We start from the raw sequence: 22,901 nt of genomic DNA, 5'->3' as shown, positions 1-22,901 counted from the left end.
GCCTCCCTCGATCGAACGTTATTATTTTAACCGAGAGAATATTGCTTTAATGCCAGTTGCCAGCTCTCTCCGTCCTCGTCTTTCGGCTGGGATAACGCGCTTCTCGAAATATTAGCGTTTTATGGAAATCGGCACTACTCGTACGTATTATGCCACTGCAGAGCGGCGCGTGTTTAAACCAAATTCCTGCACTCGTACTCCAAGAATTTTTCCGTTCTACGGATACGGGAAATTAGTCGTCGTTTGCCTTTTCGTCAAAAATGTTGAAAGATACGTTTTCTTCGAATTCCTTCCACTTCGACGCGACGTCTGGCGATGAAACGCGGTCGTAACGTTGCAGAAAATCCGCAATCCCATAGGATGCAACGTGCAACGAGTTTCGTATCCCTTTGCGGATTCCGATCATCGTGCGAATTCATTTTTCTAAAGTTCTGCCGATTTGTCGTTGAACCATATTCCGTGGCAGAGTCGTTGTTGGACGTTGTTGCCCGAGCAAGGGTCGGAGGAGGAACGTTAAGACCACCGCGAAGTTCGTGGCATTGGACGGACGCCGTTAAGGTCAAGTATAGAACGTTTCTCGTCTAAACTTGGCTACGGCGTTTCGTTGAATTTTTAGCGAGCTCTTCGCAAGGGGCACCCCCTGAAACGCCGTCGTTTTGTCGCGAACGTTCGAATCTTAAAATAATAACGCCAAAATTAGAGTAAGGGGGTGTAACGCCACGTCCAGCTTTATAACGCGCGCGTTTCCATCTTAATTTCTTGAAACCATCGAATCTTCCTAAAGCTTGCCCGTTACGATCGACCAATGTCAGCAAACTTGCAAAGTGTAATCGCATTTTTTTATTACGCCCATTGCTGGGACGATTTACCGTGACAAAAAGGGAAACGGTCTTCCATCGAGAAAAGCTTCGATCTTAACGGCGAGCTAAATTTACTTGGCTATAGTTTAACGTTTCCGCGAACGTCTACAGTCTACATAGGTCCGTACATTATGCAACTCTGTGTTTATGCGCTCTGAAAAATGAATGGAGACGGGACTGCGTAGAAATAATACGTGTACCGAAGAAACGTGACAAATGATTCGCAACGAAGAATTGCGATTTTTAATCCGTCGAGCTGGCTTGCCAATACTCGTTAAATCCCGACTTAACATCGTTCTACTCGTTGTCTTCCCATTGTTTTTATCCTACGGTCGGTTTCTTTGTTTTTCTACATTCGTCGAGAGATGGTACGGACGAAAGCGAAAAAAAAAAAAAGAAAGAAAAGGTTCGATATCGTTTTTTCCCAAATTTTCCCTATTTTCTTGTATGATATATTTTTAGTTTTTATTCGCGCAAGTTACCATTGAAATTTGCTTTGCCGTGTTGCAACGTGGCGTGACTCTTTATTCGAGAGACAGAAAACACACGGTACGCAGGTGCGCACTCACCGTCTGTTCGACACAATTCCGAAAACATTTTACTTTGATTTTCAAATACAACCATAGTCCACGGTCGGCGTGATTTCTATCGAAAAACGCGGACTTTGGTCCTAGTTTTAGAAAAAACTTTTCCAGATAATTATTTTTTCTTACCACGTACATTCCTATAAGTCTTCTGTATCTTTACGTTTCTCGTTATCGAACGATTTGTATCGGTGGCGATGAAAATCAAATTTATCACGATGTCTACGTCCATACGAATCTCATCGTGACGCGACACCGTAACGATATTTTCCGAACAAAGTCGGATTACGGATTAGTCTTGGGTCCTCGTTAAGATCGTGCGACCGGAAGGTTGGCTTTCGGCGCGGATCTCTCGCGGCGCGCGCACCAGCATCCTGCGAGTTTACCCTTCGTTCGCGTAATTAGCGTTGCTACGAGCCTCGGTAAGACGGTTATCGGTGAAATCCGCGATAGTTAATTCGACCCGTCATACGTGGAAAATGGCTATTCCCCGAGCTTTATTACCCGGTCAAGCGCTACGCATCCGTTGTCGTTCTCGGTTTCTCGTGTCCTCTTTTTCCCTGTTAAATACGGTGTTTCTTTCGTAACGTACGGCGCCTATGTACAGTTTACTCTCTTTTGCGGTTTACTTTGAGAGAAAATTGCGATCGAATAGCGGATAAAATAAGACGAAATATGCAATAGATAAAGATCTCGTACGAATTTGAATCGTTTCGATTCGGTTGGTTTTGCGCGTCGGCGACGCGAGTTTATCGCCGATAGTACTCGAGAGCAGCGTTTCGAAGCTCGTGTCAACGAGTAGAGTAGGTTTACTTACAGGGAGCAACGACTTCCAGTTTACCAGTTTCATCGAAATTTCGTTGAAACGTTGATCGCTTTGATCGACGACTCTGCGAAATTGTACCAAAATTATATTGGAAAATTAGCGTCGAAGCTAAGTCGCAGGGAGGAAATTTTTGCTTTCTCCGTGAATCGAATTAACAAAATTCGTCGCCGAGAACACAATGTCGTAACTTGAAATTCTACATGGTACGTTTCAATGAGGAAGGAATCTTTTAATTACGTTTCCGCAAACGAAAAAATGTGAGAAACGTTAGGTCGCGTAGCGATGTTTCGCTTGGCTAAACCTTATACGCGCATTTTGCCTCTAATTGAAATACAGGCCCTTTGAGCTGCTCCTCCTTCGAGGATCCGCAGGTTAAGCTCGCGTAATTTATTTGCCAGGGATCTAGTTTCTGCGACGTTGCATCCGACATAAGTAGGCGTGCGTTCGAGGTCGACTTTAGTAATTGCATCCTTTCGAATATACGGGTTACCGCTTTTCCCATTTTCCTGTTTAGGCAAATTACGTCACCGACGTAAAAATCGACTCGTTGATTTTTCAGTTTGTTTTAAAAAAGTACGCGTAACCGAAGACGCGCTACTATCTGTCGCCACTCGGCGGCCCTGCCGAACAGATGCAGCTTCTCTTTAACAGCCCTTCTGTCGGCTTTCTATGTACTTTTTTATCTACCGTCAACACGATATCGCGTCGCTTGGCGTGTTTGGCGTTTAGATAAGAGCCGAGCCGTTGCGAAGGAGGCCTCGCCGGGCCCTTTCCACGTTTCCGCTCTCACACTGCTTTCCACGGAGACGGTAGATAAAATCGTTCGCTCGCTCCGATCGAACCGGTACGATCCTCTCCACTACGTACCGTCCGATTCGTTCTTTTATCGTTGCCGTACCTCTAATCCCACAACGTTACAACGTTAACAACGTTCGAAAACACGAGTAAAAGCGATTCTTTAGAACGGCTACGGTTTCTTAGCACGGGTTTTTGCTACGGCACGAACGTTCTAGCGATACGGTTGTTCGCGTTTCTTTTAATCGCTGCAACCTATCGTAAGCACGATACAGCGACGATCGTGAAATCGAGATCGAGACGATGCGACGTATGCGTTTGAATTTCGTTACGTCATAGCGGAATATCAAATATTACAGGATGTGTCTTTCGTCAAAGTTGTTCGACGTTTCACGACAAAATGTTCGTTTATCATCTTCGTAACTAAAGCCCCGTCGTGGAAGAAGCAGCGTGCTTTTCTTACAATTTTCCAACTTTATGCAATTTTATGAAATTTTCGTAGCATCGACAAGGGCGGGGTAACGCGCTTCTTGTACGAGTATTTTTGTTGTTTCGTGGGAATTAACGCGTCGCCGCGCGTCGCTCGTCGTTCGTCGAGGGGATCGCAGGTGGGGTACCGTGGCGCAACCGGATGTAACCAGACTTTTTTTTCTAGCTAACTCTTTACCAGGTGTGAAGTACGATACACGTTTTAGAAATTGACAAAAAGATCGATAACGATACATCTATACGCGCAATATATTTGACTTTGAATCTTACACGAGGAAAATACGTAATATATACGCGTAATGTTTTGTAATTGATCGTTGAAAAGCGACTCGAAGGATCAGGAGTACGCAATACCGTGTTTCAAAACGTATCGTCCGAGACGATCGGTGACCGACTAATCTTTGAAACGGGAAAAGCCGATGATAAATTCGAACTTTCGTTCAATTTAAATAAGACGTTATCAACCTTCGGATTTCTTAATCGAAGCGTGCGTTATCTTCGACGAGATTGGTAAATCGGCTTTCTCGATAATACGTTCGGATTCGTCGCGGTTCAACGTATCGTAATTGAAATATCTTCGATTAGATTCTATTACTCGGAAAGATTTTACGAATTATTTTCGAAGGTATACGCGCCACGCTTTCGATTTCTCCTCGAATATCGAGCGAATTCGATACTCGGGTGGAAAAACACGTACGTATCCCGCTTTCTCTTTCTATCTTACCAACCTGAACGTGTCCCTTCTTTACAGTCCTCTACCTTACCCGCAGGTGGTCGAACGCGATATCTCCGTAAAAAGCGACGTTCGCGATAGTAGGTAAAGTTTCCGCCAACGAACAAGGTAGAACGATCCGTTATCGGTACGATGGAAGGCCGCTCGCGATATCAGGAATACGATCGAAAACGACAAAACTGTACGTATTTTAACGCGAAAGAATCGCAGTACCTAGCAACTGCGTTCGTATCGGTAGTATAATTATTCGTAAACTCGGCTAAACCGCTGTTACGAATCGTTCCGACGTTATCGTAGCATATTACCGTACGAGACTGTCGTATCTCTGGCGTTAGAATTAAAACGTCTTTACGATGCTTCGTTTTACGTCACGTTTTACGTCATTTAGCAAATCGTGATTCTCTATTTGCATTTTAGCGATCAGACAACGCCGCATCGCCATCTGCCCGGCACTCTGCGAGGTTCCCTGAGCTACTCTCACAGCCACCGGCATAACCATCTCCACAGACATGATCCACCGTTGCCACCGGCATATTGCACTCCGCCTCCGCCGCCCACCTCCAGTTTCCCCACAGTGCAGCGTGGCTGTGCCCTGCATTCGAGGTAAGTCGCCGCAGCCGAGCCATCCTGTACACCGGTCTTAATTGCCATACATATGTTCTCGTTACTCCGGAACGTGTCGTACGACCGTTGCGGTCTGTTTCGATTTTCCGTGACCGGTGCTATCCTTTAAAACGTCACGACCACGCTCTCGTCCGTTCATTCCCTCTCGCTTCTCTTTTTCCCATCGCGTCTACCTATACGTCTACGTATGCCCGCGTACCAAGGCTGCACCAAGGCTGTGCCAAGGGATGCAAGAGGATTGAATTTCAGGGTGAGACTCGTTTTCGACATCCGATACACGCTGTACGTACCGCGGGACCCGATCGTCGGGTAATTGTTACGCGAAGGGTGGTGAATGGTTACGACCTACCGAAGCAACGGTGAATCGCGACCGGTTCCAACTGCGTGTGAAACAGGGAAAGACACGGACCCTTGCTAAACGCCGATGATTGCCAATGAATCGAACTAGAAATAGCAGAGAGAATAGATGCGTTTAGGAGACGAGTTTAAGTAAAAGTATCGTTGTAAGGCAAGGTAAGGTATTATTTTACATCTGTGTCGAATATATGTTTGCGTATCGACGAAACGCGCCAGCCTGTCCGTATTACGAACTTTAACCGTATTAATTTGATAAGGCGAGCCAAGAGGCGAACGTGCAAAGGTAACAAGTGGCTTTCGATCTCGAGTGGGATAAAAGCAGACTAGCGACTAAAGATCCCGTTGGAGGAAGTCTAGCGGCCGTAAAAGATCGTTTTCCTCGTGTTTGCTTGGTTAAGCGAATGCTACACTTTTATCGTTCCTATCGGAGCGTTCGGCAAATTTAGCCGTTCGCACGATATTAACGCACGATATTAATGCACAGCGTCGGTCGGTCCTCTAAAAAAAGGTCCTCTAAATACGATAGAGTTTCGTATTTTGCGAGAGAAGAAAGAAAAAGGAGAGAATTACGAGACGCGGAATCGTCTCATCGGTCTCGGAAAACGTTTTAATTCGCACGGACCCGATCTTGATCGCGCGCTCGCACCCGGCTAACCTCGATTCGTCGAACGAGCGTATTCGAACGAGGCTGAACTCGCGTTTTGCATTTCGCTTTCGATCTGGCATCCCCGACGAGCGTAGCCGTCCCGCGCAAAAATCTCACCCATGGGTCACGTTTCTGCAGGTTCGCGAGGATTACGAAAACGCTGTCCGATAGGTGTGTACGTCGGCTCTACCTCTTGCGCTACCACCATCACCGATCTTGAAGATAAAACGTTTCCCTTTATCGACTGCCGCTCCTTTTCCTTTTCCTTTTCTCGTTCCCATCGCCGCACCGTGCAACTCTTCTTCTTCGCGCCGCTGCAACTCATTTAAATAATCAATCGGCCTTTTTCTATTTATCTTCCTACTTCCGAGTCTCTCTACTCCTTGTCGCCTCTTTGCTCTTCCCGTCTCGCTTTCGTCGCTCTCCTTTTTCCCGTCTCAGCGTCTTTTCCCGCTTTTCCTGCTCGATAACGGGAATTTATGACGAGCTTCCTCCGATTCGTCCGTCGGACTCGTTAACGGTTTTAATCGAAACTGGACCGCGTAATTACGAGCGACGAGTTCGAGCGATTGTCGGGGGCGGGCTTCGAGGCGATATATACATCCGCGTTTCTTACCTTTCGTTCGATAGCGTCGTTACGACCACATCCTCGAAAGCATTACTCCGTGTTCGAAGAAGTACCAAGCTGTTCCAGGCTTTGATCGATTCCTTCCCACCACAGGCTCTATTATAGGTTCCACGCCGACCACCCTCTCGCGATAGCGACGTTGCCGTCGAATTTGTTATTCGCGGCAGGATCGATGTCTTTCTAATCGCTCTTCCAGGGCCGACGTTTGAATTTCACTCTGAACGAAGCCGATAGCCGGCGCTTAAACAGGTTCCATCGAAATACGTTCGTTTTATCGATCGACTAATTTTCTATCGATGCTCGAGTCGCGCCATGCGATATGCAGTGCCGATAGCCAATGTCCTTGCAACGGTTCCAATCTAACCGTACGTTACGTCGTTCGGCGTACGCTCTACGATGCGTGGTTCGCCGTATGTCGCGCGACGAACATCTCGACAACGATTCCATACGTAGCGATACTTTACATAGAAATGCGTAATCGTTATGTAAACTTACCGCTAATCTTGCGTAAACCAGCGTTCACGGAACGGTGTACGACATAGACGTGTCTATCGTATAGTCTGCTTCGTATTAAGCGAGGAATTGAAATCTACGGCAAACCATAGACGCGTCGAGTCGATCGTGAATCGAGCTACCAATTACGTAAGTGGCTATCAAGAATCGCTATAGCTTCGGCTACATCTACCATTACGCGAATCGAATCTGAATCACCGTTCGCCGTTCTAACGATCCACGGTGCTATCACGGCAACACGGTCGTGTATCGCGTTGTACCTTTGCTCGAGATTCGTTACGAATCTCCATAGATCGCGTCGTTGCCATCGAGCGTGAAATAATATATATGCGTCGGTCGAGCGGAATATATACATCGAAGTAGAAAGAGACCAAAGGGAGAACGAAAGCTCGATTCGATCAAATTGAATCGCGATCGAATAAAGGGTAACGGTAGTCCGTTACCGTTCTCGAATAAAAACAGAGAGAAAGAGAGAGAAAAAATATAAAAAAAGGCAGAGGAAAAAGATCAACGACTAATTCGATCAGCGACGGCGGTTAGAATCGATCAACGAGGAATCGACGACTCGAAATCGGAAGCGAACATCGACTCGACGAAAGTTTACATTCGACGTATTTCGTTTTTAGCAGCGAATCTGGCTGCAACTATTCCGGTTCGGCGAGTTTCAAGTTTCGCCCGTTGAAAGTCTTGGACGCTTTTCTAATTAATCCGCGGAGCTCGGCGATAAAAACGTTACCGTCTATTAGGAAGTTCGACACGCTGTTTTCCTTTTTTTCTTTTTAATCCCTCTTCGTTTCCCTTTCTTCGGAGGCTTAGTTCGGTTCCAGGATATTTAAATTTCCTTCGTCGAGCGAAAAGAAGCGGACGCGAAAAGTTCGCCAGACGTAATTGGGCTGTTTATAGTCGGTCGTCGCGCGTCCGTTCGTCCTTGTAAATCGAAGGAAATTGGACGCTCCGTCTCGATTAACGACAAGCCGCGACCATTCTCCTTTTCTCAAAGTGAATTTTCTTCGATGTAGCGTTCGATGCGTTTACGATATTGCGCTTCGAACGGAACGCGTGCGGTTTTGAAACGCACGAGATTTCTGCTCGTTACCTCTACTCTATTTCCACCGAGAAATCCGTTACTCCGTTACCTTGCGTAAAGCGAAGAAGAAAAGAAAAGAACAACGCGACCCTTCGTTCGAAAATTGTCAATTTCCGCTCCAGTGGGGCGCGATTCCTCAAACATCCGCGACAAAGCTGCGAACGCCCTCTCGGCATTCACCACCCTCCGATCGGTCGTTCGACTTTCCTCTAGCTGAGCGATAACGCGCGATTAACGCCTTCGTTATCCGCCATCGTCCGTTCTTCCACCCTTTCTCGTACACACTGCCGTAAGTAAACCATCGACCCTTTTTTCTTTTGTTCCGTATCGCTTCAAACTCCGCCAATGGATCGATGCGAGACCGCCTTCCAAGCAAGTTTCGTAATTTGAAAATGTATACCTTTAACGACGTACGAACCGTCAAACTGTAGCGCGGACTTTTTCTAACGCAGTTGATAAAAATTCGGTACACGAAGAATCAGCGACGAAGGGAGGAGAAAAGCTATAGCGAGGAAAGCGAGAAAGGACTGAACGCGATCCTCGATGCAGCTGGGCTGGTCGTAAACCTAGATGCCGAAAACAGCCGTTAAACAAACGCAACTTTAATCGTAAAAAGTAACATCCTGCACGTTGCTGCGAACGCACTCGCAATTATCGGGCGATCACGGGTAGATTCGTAAAAGGAAGCGGGTTTTCAAATTTTCCACGGCGTATCGTTGTTACGGTAAACGCGTCGACGATCGCGAGTCGGCGGAAAATGGCATAAATGGGACAACGAGGAGTACGTTGAACTGTGCACCACTCGCCTTACGCGAGCGTACTACGCTTCCGGGATGAGCGTAGCTTTTTTACGACGGAATAAAGTGGAAGCGGCGTGTACCCGACCGTCGTTTTCGGACGAACATCATAAAGCAGTAAGAATGGAAAAGGGTTGCCTCCGCTGTGGGATCGAGAGATTTAGAATCTTGCAACTGGAGCTTGTTCCTCTCCCTTCAGCCGACCGTGACTCGCGCGATCGATAATAATGAGGTAGAAATTCTGCAAATTCACGCGGCTCGTACATTTTCCAACGGACGTGGCGAGGAAAATCTGCGAAACGCGTTAGCTCGACGTAACTTTTCATCGTTTGCGCCAGTGAACCGAGATCGAATGTCTTAAAGCGCGAATCAGTCGCAAGATTATACCGTGCCAGGTGCGCCGTTTTCTTCTCAGACGGAATAAATAAAACGTAATTCACGCGCGGACAAAGACTCGGACTTGTCGCGCGCTTAGCCGAAAGCGTTGGTAAAAAGGTCGTGGCTTTGGTTCGTTTGGAGTTCGTTTCGATCGTGGAGCGTGAATCGAGCGCGGATTCGGTACGCCTCCGGTGTCCGCTGAAGCGGCAGGAGCCGACGTTAAGGAGTTGCTTCCTTTCATGCAGGATCTAGGGAACATTTATTGCGCAGTTTTCTTAAAAATCTGTAAACGAAGGAAAGCTGTGCAAACGCGCAATACCGTCCATGATAATAGCCAACGATCGAGACTTTTGTCCGCTACCGTATCTCTGAAGCTGGATGTCGCGGGTGGAGGGAACGAGGCGAGATTCGCGCGACCCGAAAAAGTTTTCGTGAATTCTCGAAAGGGAGGAAAACGCGAATATTAAAACGATCGGGGGATGCGATGTCGGTGTAACGGAACATAGACGAGAATGAAACGTCATCGGGGAGGATGATACACTTATGGCACGTACTCGCGAGAATCGCGTTTCAGAGGATAGGTCAGGATAGCGACGCGGCAGTCCGATCGATTTTCAGGAAATTGAAGGATAGTAGCTGCAACTGGATTAAGCTTTTAGAAGGTCGAGCCGGTTTCTATCGCATTGCAGCTAGTCGAGCGTTATTTCGTTACCGGTCCAAGTAATACCGTTGTGCTAGACGGACGCTACATTTCCAGCTGCGATCCGTTATTACATTCCGAAAGATTGTTATCCTTGTGTATTCGGATCGATTCGGTTACCTGTACGGCGTAATTTCTCCTTTGTAATCTGCTTCCTCCTCCAAGGATCGAGGATATCCTTCGTGAGAGGTTGCTCGTACCAATCGCGGAATTTTTTGTAATTCGATTTTTATTGTAAATCTTGTTACGGATGGATAAGTAAGCGCGACGGATTAAGTTTCCGAAATGACGCGTCACGTAATTAAGCAGAACGCGAGTTACGGATGTTTAAACTTTAAACTCGAAAGGATCGGACATGTACACCGTCGACGAAGACCTATCCCTTGTTGTTTTGCTTTAATCTTCGCGTTGATCGACTGGAACGGAAGCCAAATAATATCAACGGCATAAATAACAACACCATACGCTCCGTCATTTATTATTCGTCGATCTACTTTGAATTACGATGTACTCGCTTTAAACTTTCACGCGATAAAATACCAACGACCTTTCTTCGTAAGAAACTTATCGAAAAAAGTTGCGATACTTTTGACGGTCGAACGCGGTTATTCACACTACCATGATTTTAATATTTGCTATTATTTTTCGAAAAATCGCAAGTCCTCCGATCTTTTTCCCTGAAAATAGATCGGCGTTCGAACGGCGCTTCAGAGCGCGCAGGCGTCGCGACAAAGGTATCGTTCCGCGATTATTCCTTCGAAAATAATCGATCGGCGATTCGTCCGTGCGTAACGTCGGGTCGTCTCCTTTTTTTCGACCTCGACGAAACGATAGTTCCGTGATCGCAATTATCAACATTCTCGGATATTAAATCTGACATGTCCCTTTCTCGAATTTTTCGTTGTCTCCCGCCTCCCTTTTTTTCATTTCGTGTTTCAAAGTCGAATCGCGTGCGGTTCTTTCGTCGTTAATTGAATTTTATAATCACGGTCGAAAGTTTAGCCCAATTCGGTCGGTTGTTTTCGAAAGTTGCACGTAATTTGGTCGCGTTTTCGTATTCGCCGTTGATGCACGATTATTCGTGAGTTTTTAATCGACGATCGTAAATACGTACAACGAAGCAGTTCCAGTTAATCCCGCAACGGGAAACCGAGAAAATCGCTAGACGAGCGAAATCTGCGAACAAGCGGTATCGTTGATTTCGAGACGTTACGATCGATTTAATTTAGATGGCTGGCCGGAGAGCAACGCGAGAAACAAGTTGCACACATTCTCGTGGCGAGCTTCCCTCGAGACCTCGTCGTGTGAAATGAAAGTATTTCCGAGAAACAGTTAAGCACCTTAAAACTGCAGGAAAGATAGAAAAGTTGGATGGAGAGAGGATGTAACGCCTTCGACGCGCGATCTACCAGCGACCATCCGTTATTTACAGAACGGGGACAACGGTACTTCTTCGAAAACGAAAATTTATCCGTCCCCCTTCCTCTACCGAAGAACTATTTTCTCCGGGAGAGTTCTAATTTCGATTTCACCTGTTTTATCTTCTCAAGGTTCCTACGCGTAGAATTTATGTCAACGAAAAGAATTCGAACAAAATCACAAGACGAAGAATAGTTTCTTCTCTAATCACCTAAATCGCTGTATTACTTTTCTTCAAATCGTTGATTTTCATGGGAGGGGGGAGGGAATATCGTTCCACGGAAGGAATACCAGGAGCGCACGTATGATTGACAAATTCCACGGAGAAAGCTGCGTATTAAGATGGAATCGGCGAAGGAACGTTCGAGTCCCGGCGAGTATTTGCTTTCGCGGCTGATTCAGCCTCCGAGTATAGAAGCCAATTGCACAGCGAGATTTCCGAACGTACGAACGATAATTGCAGGATGAATCGGCCGTCGGAGTCGCCGCAAGTTCGTTGGCCTGCGGTCGATGAAAGTAAACTCCCGATGAACAGCCATGGGAGAGTTTCGATCCGAACTCGTAATTGTTAACACGCTACCGCGAAGATCAACCAGTTACGTAATGGCAAAGTACAACATCGTTTATCCAAGTAGTTTGGCGATTTTTTTACGATTGTCTTCATTTTCGAGACATACGCGTAATTCTTCGATAAAAAGGTGATCATTTAAGAAGACGGATGGACATAAGGCAAACGAATTCGACGAACCATCTTGTTGGAGTAGTATAAACTTTGATCGTTATCGATCACCGTGACAACCACGACGCTATCCTCGAGCGGTTTCGTTGATCATGCTATCATCTCGAATATCTTTCCTCCTTCAAACTGAAAGTGCCGTCGTGCGAGGCGGTGGAGCGCGGTGCGACTTCCATATCGCTTCGACTGAAAAATTTAGATCGGTCGTTCTCTGTTTAACGATTGCATCTTCGACGATGGATCGATTCGCTTATTCGTAAGCAGTCGGCTCTCCGGTAATTTCTGGCTGAAGCGAACACGTACCCCGTAGCGCGCCCAAGTTTTGCATAATGCAGCCGTGTCACGTGCAGGGGCACGTGCGCATCAACGGATCCATAGCCGGTGCGCGAATTCCCTTCTTCCGTCGCGCTTCCTCGTTCGTTCGTTGCTTTTCTCGGTGTGTCATCACCGCAACAGCGCACCGAACCGAACCCAAGCAACTTGTCACCCCTCGAGGATCTTCTTCTACCTCCCCTGGCCCGATATTTTGCCGGAAGCTGCTCCACGTTCCCGAGGTTATAGCCGCTGTCGCGAAAAACTTTACCGAAGCCTCTTGCGAATTCGTTCTACTTTCCCTTCTTGCCGTATCCGGTTCGCCGTTATTCAGGCTAGAATTCTAGCCAACAGAGCGATCGGGGTACCGTGGCACATTTTTTACTCTTTACTTTACAAGCGTAACCGTGTGTTTTCGTATTTTAGGTGTATCCGATAGGAACGGTGGATTTTCAGGGATACCAAGGATATACGGATATTTATTTCAAGATTCGATATACAGGAAAATATTTCCTCAAAATATTTATAAATATTTCTCTTTTTCGTCTCCAGTTTTCCTTCTCTCATTTGCTATCTGTCCTTTCGTACAATGTCCGCTAACGTGTACTTTCTCGATCCTCGTTCGTTCACCCTTTTCTCTTTTCTTTTCCCCTGTTTCCGCTTTTATCTATGTCCCACCACCCTTGTATACGCAATCTCCTTCGACACATTCGTTATTCTACCGCGCCCTTCTTTCTTTCCTTTCGTTCCTCTCTTTATTCTCACGAAAGAGCACGCCTGCCCTTCTCTTTACGTTTACCAGGCTCTTCGTTCGATACTCGCGAGGAAAGCAACGGTTCGACCAGCGAAAGAAACTTAAATCCTTAAGAAACGTAAATCTCGCGACAGGCTCGTTCAGAAGACGCGCCATAGGTACGCGGGAAATCACGTGCATCCAACGGCGGATCGTAGATCTTCCTAATGAGTCGTCGCGACGTCTCAAAGTATCAACGATTAAGGTCTACGCTCTTTATCTCGATGTGATCGAAAGAATAAATTTTGGAAGAAACGTCTATCGCGGAGAATTTATTTCCATCTTTAAAACCGGTTCAGAGATAGATACTACGTTAGTCGGATTAGATCAGCTGAAAAGATCTTTGCGACGCTAGACTCAGACCTTGTAAAGAGTAATTTCCATCGGCAGATCGGTGTCATTCCTTCTTCGTGGAATGATTTGTGTGCCTGCGCTTGCACGCGAAGACGAACGAACGTTGAAACGGCACTCGCGTAGCGTTCCCCTGACATTTACCTCAATGTCCGTTTTCCAGTTTCTATTTTCTTAATTTCCCTTTAGCGTTCCGTTTCTAGCTTTCCTTAGTAATGCAACGGAATTGCGACAGTGTGCGAATACACGGTGTAGCGGGACAATGGCATCCCGTTGACGATGCTGCAACGAAGCGACGCGTCGCGACGGCGGATCGATGTCGACGGTTCACCTGGGAATTGCCGCCGATGTCGCGCACCGGATCCCTGGAATCGGATATTAATTAGCGACAAACGATTCGATTAATCCGTGCGTCTGCCAAGGAGACTTCCAAGGCGATGTGTGGTTTCGCTCTGGCTTCGCTCTCGTTTCGACAATCGCTCGAATTGCCATGGCTGCCAAGGGTTCGCGTGTCCCAGGGCGTGTAACGTTGTGCGGTGTTTAACAGCGACGTGATTTCCCTAGAATCTTTGCAACGTTCTTTGTCAACGCGAGATAATATCGTTATAAAAGAATTATTTAGAAAGTTTCCCGTCGAAACGACTACGTTTCGTTCTCTCGGGAATAAAATTAATCGCGTGTTACGAGCGGCTACGAGCAGAAATTTTATCTAGGATATACTTTCCCACGCCATATTTCAAACTGTTTCTAAACTTTTCGGAGAAAAATCTCGAGACGATCTATTTTCAATCTCTCGTTTCAGTCGAGATCGAAAAGAAATCGCAGAGTTCCCAAATTATTTCTCAAAGAACAACAAGCAGAAATACCTGTACGATAGGGCATACCGGATTTCCGTAGTATCAGATAGGCACGTGATACTTAAGCGGTAAATGTAAGGTGGTTTAAAATTTGCGCGTCAACTTCGAAACAACAGGAACGCACTGTCACGCTAGTCTAGATAGTTTTCTATTCCGAAAGGTTTATTTGTTAGAATCAGAGACGCCGTCGGTGCAAGTTACTCGTTACGACCCGCCTTACGAGTCAAGTTCTATTTTTTGACGGACAACGCTGATACACAAGACTAGAACGCGCACTGCGAACTTTATTATTAACTGGGAACTAAACGAGTCGAGATATCGGATATAAAAAGAACTTTGCGCGTCATAGCGCGTAACCGAGGTGGCAGGCCTGACTACTGGCACTTATAGTCGAACGCTAGTCGTTTGTTTGCATCAGGAACGAATCTGTCAGTCCCGAAAATCCGTAGTCAGTCGGCGCGGAAAGCGGTAAGTACCGTATATCTAACAAGTACGCCTACGCCCCTGTCTCGTTTAAATACCATCATCTGCGTATCTTTATAGCTGGTATCTCGACCAGTTGAACGAACCGTAGTATAGCGACTATTTTGTCACGTACACAGTATGTTTACAAGCACAACAGCGTTATCGAACGATTCGTAGGTTTAACGTCCGCCTTTTTGTCTTCTTATATTTTCTTTCTCTTTATATCGTCTGAATCATCGTTCTGACTGCATAAACATTTGACATTTTGACGCAGTTGAAGAAAGTCGATCAAAGTCCAGCGTTTACGCTAGCAGCCTTGAAAATTTAACAATTTTATCTCGGTATACACCAAGTATCGAATTAAACTTCTTTTCAACGTGTCTCGTTCTTTCTTTCCTAACACCGACTGATTATAACGACACCTAAAGAATGTACTTGGCTCAACCTCTCTATATCTTTGATAATTACAGATTCCAGATTAAATTTCAAATATTCAATACTCAACCTTTTCACCCTGTTATTAAATTTTCCGTCGTTTACGAAGATACCGCTAACGTATCCTTGGTCGTCGCGCTGCGAGATTCTGTTTATCGTATTCTTTAAAATATCGCGTAATCAACTCGATTCTGGTTGCTTCTTGCAACTGTAATTCTTAAGAGCAAAAAACAGCCTATTCGAGGGTCGACGAAAGTGGAAAAACCTACGAAAGCAGTTGAGAATCTTTCGTACGCTTTATTTCGCGCGATCGCGACTCGAAACTGTTCGAAGCGATCGACCGATCGAATCGTTTTATGTTCGACGTCGTCGTTCCTGGCGAGACAATGGCTCGAGCGAAGATAACGATCCTGCGGAACCGTTTCCCGCGTCGCAATTCGGATTGAATCGATCTCGTTAGCTAACCGGTGGACGGATCTCGACCAAGGGATGCTAGGAATTTGTCGAAAGAACGTCCGCGAACCTTGTAAACGGTAACGCGATTTTCTTTTATGCCGAAATTATGCGTTTTGACTCGCTCAGCACTGCGCATTGATCGATCAAGTTGAGATCTTAATCACGATGTTCGAACAAAAAATTACATATCCTAATTTCAGTGTTGTCACATCGATTCAGCGGATACGATACTTCAACGAACGAAAATAATAATTTAAATTGTTCGAACTGACGCTCACAATAGGACGCTCGTAGCAAAATGTAGGCTATAATGGAATCTCGTCTCTGATGCCTTTCTCTCAATTACATCGTTTTCTCGTAATTTTTCAATAGGATTCGCTCGTTCAACGTCTCGTTATCCCTTTCGTTTTTCATCTATTTTCTTAAATATTTGCCGACGCTTGCTCTGTCACGACCGTGTTTCCGTTTAGACTGTTAACACGGAAACCGTAACCGGGGAAAAAATTACCCGTCCAGAAATCTATTAATCAGTCGATTCGTAAGTTGGTAGTCTCCGGCTGATCGAGTTTGACTTTTTAACGCAATGTTGGTCGAGCGTAACGTGAAAATCGTTGTGCAACGAAACGCCATTGTTTAAATCTACGTTGGATTCTTTAAAATGTTCTATGCTTACAACGCGTAAATATAAAATTTTCCATTTGCGAATAGGGAGGATAATATACTCGGAGCTTTTCATAGTTGCGCTTTATTCCATCGAGATGTTTTCTTATTCTTCCATCTAGTTCAGCGCGCAAAAATATTCTACGATAATAAGTCGTACATACAGCTTTTCAAATACGTCCTCTTTTTATAAATTTCTCTGTTCGCTGCATCGTAGTTTATTATTTTAACCGCGTACCATACGATATAGCGTAGAAGATTCATAGATTCGATCGCATGCAAAGAACACGTTACAAACTGACCGTCTTCGACCAGCTGATAAAAGCTTCGTTCGCGACAGCCATCGAAGAGCGAAAAAGTCCCGTTCCCTCCGAACGTATCTATCTTTTTCGTTACGCTGTTCCCGAGAAAATCGGGACGCTGCGCCGGTATTGAGGTCGCCCGAACGATAACCACGAGATTCCAAGGAGAGAAACAAGAAAAGTTCGCGCGAACGATCGATCAAGACGCGCGATTATAAATTGCCGGTTGTTTAGTAGGCCACTGTAATCTGTCCGCGAGCGGATGATCGCAGTTGGAAGCTGACCAAATATAAAAGCTTCTTATATTTTACTCTGACTCGGACGAGCCTCTTCCGGGACATTGACGAACGTCGACTGACTTTTTCCTCGTTTTTTTTGAAGCGTCGCTGACGGGTACGATCTTCGTAAAATGCCAGAATCTTTCCAGATTCTAATTAAAGCGTTCCTTTCGTACATCTTGTAATTTTATCCCGCAAATCTCGCGTTCCGAAGATAAAATGAAATGAAAGTAATTCAATCGATTCGGAAGCTACGTTTAAAGACTTTTTGCTCTATTTTCAAGCTTTCTGTCGAGCGTGATGCTTATGGATGCGCGTGGAATATATTTTTCATCGAAATGCACTCGGTAGGCGAAGGACGTATATCACCGAAAAGGAAGTTTCTGGTTTATCTTAGAAGGAGGGCACGCAAACCTTAGTAGGTTAATGCGCGAACATCCAAGGACCATCCTACCGACCGACTTTTCATTCTATCCATTACGCCTGTTTACCCAGATTTCCGTTAAGAATATCGACCCTACTGTCTCGAAACAGAAATCAAGCTTCGTTCGGCGTACTTTACACGATAATAACGGTCGTGTAAAAATCAGAGCTAGACAACTGCGCGGAGTGCGAGAAAGAAGGATCCTAAAGGAGAATGAACGCACCACGTACCTTTTGTCCGATTTATTTTAAATACGTTCTACTTATTACGGAACGTGCAATAATTTTTCCAACGATAATATAATTTTATATAGGATGTACTAAATACGGTGGAATTCAACGAGCGATGCGTTCGCGTGCGTACGCCCAGCGTGAAACCTGTCGTCAGCTGTTCATTCATGGCTGCCGGTTCATGCTCGACGAGCGAGGTCGATCGAACGACCTAGGTTCGGGGATGCGATAGCGCGCCGAGGGGAAGAAAGTCGTTCCCTCGGTAGATCTTCTTTAATGTCCACCGATGTGGACTTCTCTCCGACGCACGTCGAGGTAACGATAATAAAACGGACGCGAGACGGCACGGCGTTGGCATTCGTTCAACGGGGACGATCGTGGTAACGTTGATCGCGAATCTCGCGATTAGACGAATTACCAACGAGCCGTGGAACGTCGAAGCGAAGGTCGTGCTCTTTATTTCAACGACCGTGATTAATCCGTTGTTTTTGCATCGCTCGACCTTCTTTTCATTTGACATGGATATTACCGTAGAGACAGTGAATCTTGCATTCACAAATGAATAAACAAATATATACGTAGATTTCTATATTTCTTTATAACGCAATAATTTTGCATTTAACGAACCAACCGACGGTAACTCTTCCCGATCGTATCACACCCTTAAACATTTCACACATTCGTTTTGTTTTTCCTCTCAACGTCGCAACTGCAATACTCTGCCATAAATGCATTTGCTTGGTCTTCGATCGTTCGTCGTGTACGATGCAAGCCGCACCCGCGGACCAGTCACTCCGTCGTACGGCCATTCGCACAATCACAAATAACGAACAAAGATTTAATTTTCTACTTAATCGTACCTTTGGTTTAACTTTGTCAAATTCGTAACGATGGAAGTCATTTGAAACGACGCATTTAAGAAAATAGTATACACACACGCGCGGTATGGACTTAATGGTCAGAGATATGTACTCTGAATTTTTAAAAACGTTAAACGTTTCTTCTTTACGCCGCTATGACACGCAGAAAATACGCAATTGATGCGCAACGTGTGGCGGTAATAGAAATAGTCTTTCGATTAGATAGTACGAGTTGTCGGAAACTTTCACCCCCAAGCGGGGAAGGTTTTGCTGTTTTTACGCTTAATTTTTAAGTCGGCGCTTGCGAGACCGACGGCCTCGAACGCGACGTCCAAACTTTCAATTGGTTTACGTTGTTACAGTTTTATGCTTTTATACAGGAAACAGAATTTGTCTTGCGTAATCCGCGTCCTTTTCTAAACTTTGAGAAAATTTAAAACGTTATACGTATCGAGACTCTCGGTCTGAGAAACGTCGAGATTCGTTCCTGGAAGTACTGATTAAAGATTCCTAACGTAAAACTTAATCTATGCCATAAAAATAAAAGATCGATAGATTTTGTCCGGAAAAGCGGAGAACTCGTTTTACAAAATCGTCTTAAAACTAATTCCGAACAAAATTTCGTTAACTCCGTACGGTCGTTTGAATTTGTAAAATTCTAAAAGAAAAAAGGCAACTTTGCTTTGTCAATCAGTTTGTAACGGAAAGGGATCTTTGAGAAAGATAAATACAAGGGCGTTAAAATAGAGGCATTATTTTTTGAAACGAACCCAGATAGACCGGTGATAGATTTTTTTTCGCCAAGTTCGAATATCGACGATGTTTTCGCTCGAAATTTAGCGATTCTTCAATTTTGTAACGCAGTGTATTTTATTTGATAACGATTATTGCTTTCAAACGTTTTTACCGGAATGTTTATTTTCCTCGTATAAAGTATAAAAGAACGAAGGAATGCATCGAAAGTCGAACTTTTTCTGTACGGGCCTCTCGTAAAATTGTGAACAAATCGCTAGTCATCGATTCCGGTAGGTTCAGTCGACATCAGTTCGTGAATCTGGTCAATTCCAAAGGAGAGAACATACCCCCCTCTCTCTCTCTTTCTCTCTCCCTGCATGGTAAGGACAATGCGCTGTGGAAAATTGAAGGGCGGAGGCGAGGGGATGATGCGCCGGCAGAGGCCGGGCCAGGTTGGCCGAGGCTACGGGCTAGAAGCGCGGGGCGAGGACGGCGCGAGGGGCGAGACAGCCGGCAGGGTGAAAGGAGGGTGAAAGGAGGGTGGAAAAGGCGCATGCCAGTTGTGCCGTCGCCGCGTTACGAGTCGGCCAACAGCCCGGCTTCTCGTTCGCATCCTCGATCGCTCTCTCGCGGCTCTCCGGTGCATCGTTCGTGCTGTCAGTGTTTCTCTCGTACGCGGCTTTCGACAGTGTTTCCGGTCGCTCGTTTCCTCCGTGACGAACGCGGTGTTGCTTTACTTTTACGCGACGCGAAGGGGTGTCGACGATGCACGTCGCGACGATGCTACGAGAAGCCGGTGTTCCGTCGGGCTGATCGATTGTTTTTGATAATTAATCGCGATTCCTGCGAGCAACGGCCTCCTGGGCATTATCGACGGTCGACTTCTCTCGCGACATTTCACGTGCACCGCGGAAAATGCTACTCGTTAGCTCTGTCACGCCGCGGTAAGCGATCGCATCGAGGCTAGTCCTTTCACGGAAGGATGGTTTGTCTCGACGAGCCAGGTTCGATGATAGAAAGTGCGCGGGATCGAGAGTGGCGTTTCGTCGAAGACGAAAATGGATTTTCGGTCGAGCACGATGGATGGCGCGTCCTCGCTGCGCTCGCCCTTCGAAGTCGAGCCAGCCACGAGCTTTACGTAACGGCACCGGGGCTTCTGCCGGGAATTACGCAGGCCGGCTACGCCGTCGCGTTTTACCTACGCTCGAAAGTTGTTGTTCGCCTGCATCGAATACCTTGTGCATTGCGCCAATACCTTGGAAGCTATGGTTCGAGATGTCGATAGGGTGAAACGATAGCAAGATAACGAGAAGTGAATTATGTAAGGCGTTTCGAAGACAGAGAGAATGCGATTCCGATGGAAATGGAAATGAACAGGAGGGTTTTGGTAAACATATGCGTACGTCGTTCTGTCCGCGTTACGCAATTATTCAAGTATCGATTATCCGCGATATTTATCAGGATCGTTTTCATCAAGCGTGCAGGAATTTTTCCTATAAAAATACGTTTTGTTGTTTTCGTGGGTGGTTTTTCTGTGAAAACCGTGGATGGAAGATCGTGGTACTTTATCGCTCAATGCGGATCGCTGCACGCGGAACGGTAGCGTATCGCGCGCTATTATCGCGTCCAAGAGAGCGTAGATTTTCCCGTAGTTTTGTTTCCGCCAAAAAAAGCGAACGAACATCCGCGGATTACGCTCTACGATAATTCTCTTTCTGCTTTCCGTAGTCGTCGTCGACGGTCTGTTCGGCGGGCAAGGCAATTAGAACGAAAGAGGGCCGACCTTGACTTTTTGACGCGACGAGACGCGACGCGACGCCTCGTTTCCGCGAGTCCCGGCCGCTTCTCCTGTTCAACGCGCGGCGATTCAATTTCTATCGATGTCCGTACTCCCGTTAAGGAAACTTCAAAGGGTAGGTAGGTTAAACGAGGAACGACGACCCGATTTTGTCTTTCGTTAACTTGTTGCGAGGCAATTTGAGATAACGAAATTACGCTCGAGGCAAACAGGATTTGCGAAAGGTCGAGTAATTTTCGCATTCGATGAAAGCTTTAATGTTCTCGTACTTGGCTTAATATCATTCGAGCGACGGTCTCTGTCACTAATTTTCTTTCACGGTAGCAAGTACATCGTTTACATCGTCTTTTCCGCTAAAAAGTCATTCTTCGTTCGATTTCTAAATAAAATGTAACGGGAAGTAAAACACCAAGTACGATTTCCGTAATGATCGTAGTTGGCTTTCAAATTCTATGGAGTACAGTTCCTTCGTATTCTTCGAATATTGCGCCTTGAAATATGAAATCGATAGGTATATAAATATAACAGTAAGGTATATGTAGTAGTAATAAGATTATTTTACTTCGTAATCAGTTCTATTTTAGCATTTCCGCGATATCGCAGCTGGTAACGTGGTATAATAGAATAGCGAGCGGATATCCGGAAGATATACTACCGAGGGTTAATTCTCAATTGGCATATTGGAAGCGTTCTATTCGATTCCAGCGTCAATTTTTGTCGAGAATCGTGTACCTAACTTTCACAGTTCCTTCCGTTGAATTTAACTAGCCTGTCGAAATTAATGGAACTTTGTACGAGTGGCAATGCGAGTAGAAGGAAGAACCTTGCTGGTTTGATTCCCTTTAATTTCATGGAGGTAGGAAAGTGCAGGGGTCAAGATCCGCGAAGCCCAGGCGGAGACGACTTCCGTAGCACGAGAAAACTCGTCGAATCAATGAACTCCTCGAGCCAGTAACAGGTCGAACAAACGTATGCAAGTTGTCATTCTCGAGAATGTTCAGCGGTCGTCTTTTTAATCTTCCTGTAGAATCGTTCGAGAAGGTTCCTAAAATATATCGTACTTTCGTTTTTTAACATGTTTAATATTTAATACATGTTTTGCGGAAAGTCTCAAAAGTTCCGTTTTATCGATCGCGAATCACGTAACTGAACATCCTCGTTCGAAGTTATTTAATTAATAATAAATAATAAATAATAATGTTGCTATTTTACACCGTTTCAAAGGGTAATAGATCACGAAACTCCGCGTTTGCTCCGATTTCTGCAATTTTCGTGCTCGGTTCCTTTTCTCAGATCCTTTAAATTTCAGATAATAGCGAATTGATCAAGATCGACAGTTTGTAAACTCATTGGACAAATCTTCCTTCTTTAGCTTTCCTATTAATTTTTTAATTCGTTTGCGAAACGATACAAGTCAAAAATGCGCTTTTAAAGTTCTCTTCCGAGTCTTTGCACACATCTCGATATTTGTGTAAAGCTTGCCGTAAACTCACGTAAATTTAGTAAAAAAACAATGCGCGTTACGCTCGCCTCTTTCTAGGCGTCCACGTACGTACGTGTTTTGCAAACGCTGCAACAATTTTTTAACAGCCTGTAGACTATGCGCCATTCGTACATTAATGATATTTCCATTTTCTACGTGTTTCTCATTTTATACATACGTTTTGTTTGCGATTTGAAAATTTCTTAACATTTTTCATCCTCGTTACTTGTAGTATAGAACGTAGTACAGATTATTAAACACGTTTTCTCGCAAAATTGCTGAAAGTATCT

At 45.3% G+C, this 22,901-nt stretch overlaps 1 protein-coding gene across 7 annotated transcripts in view; it reads left to right on the top strand.

Moving 5' to 3' along the window:
- LOC139991296 (uncharacterized) overlaps positions 1 to 22,901 on the top strand; it is a 182,566-nt gene that overhangs the window by 54,249 nt on the left and 105,416 nt on the right. For 6 of the 7 annotated variants that reach the window (XM_072011301.1, XM_072011270.1, XM_072011254.1 and 3 more), the window contains exon 2: positions 4,705 to 4,890. Coding sequence is in view for 4 of the 7 variants with exons in the window: in XM_072011270.1 (XP_071867371.1) it covers positions 4,705 to 4,890 (186 nt within the window). In the remaining 3 variants the exon portion in view is untranslated. Of the gene's footprint in view, positions 1 to 4,704; positions 4,891 to 19,915; positions 20,275 to 22,901 lie in introns of those variants that run through there. The other variant, XM_072011284.1, reaches the window with a different exon arrangement.

This window comes from Bombus fervidus, chromosome 1 (assembly GCF_041682495.2).
Source record: "Bombus fervidus isolate BK054 chromosome 1, iyBomFerv1, whole genome shotgun sequence".
Taxonomy (NCBI): domain Eukaryota; kingdom Metazoa; phylum Arthropoda; class Insecta; order Hymenoptera; family Apidae; genus Bombus; species Bombus fervidus.
This window is presented reverse-complemented; position numbering and strand designations above follow the sequence as displayed.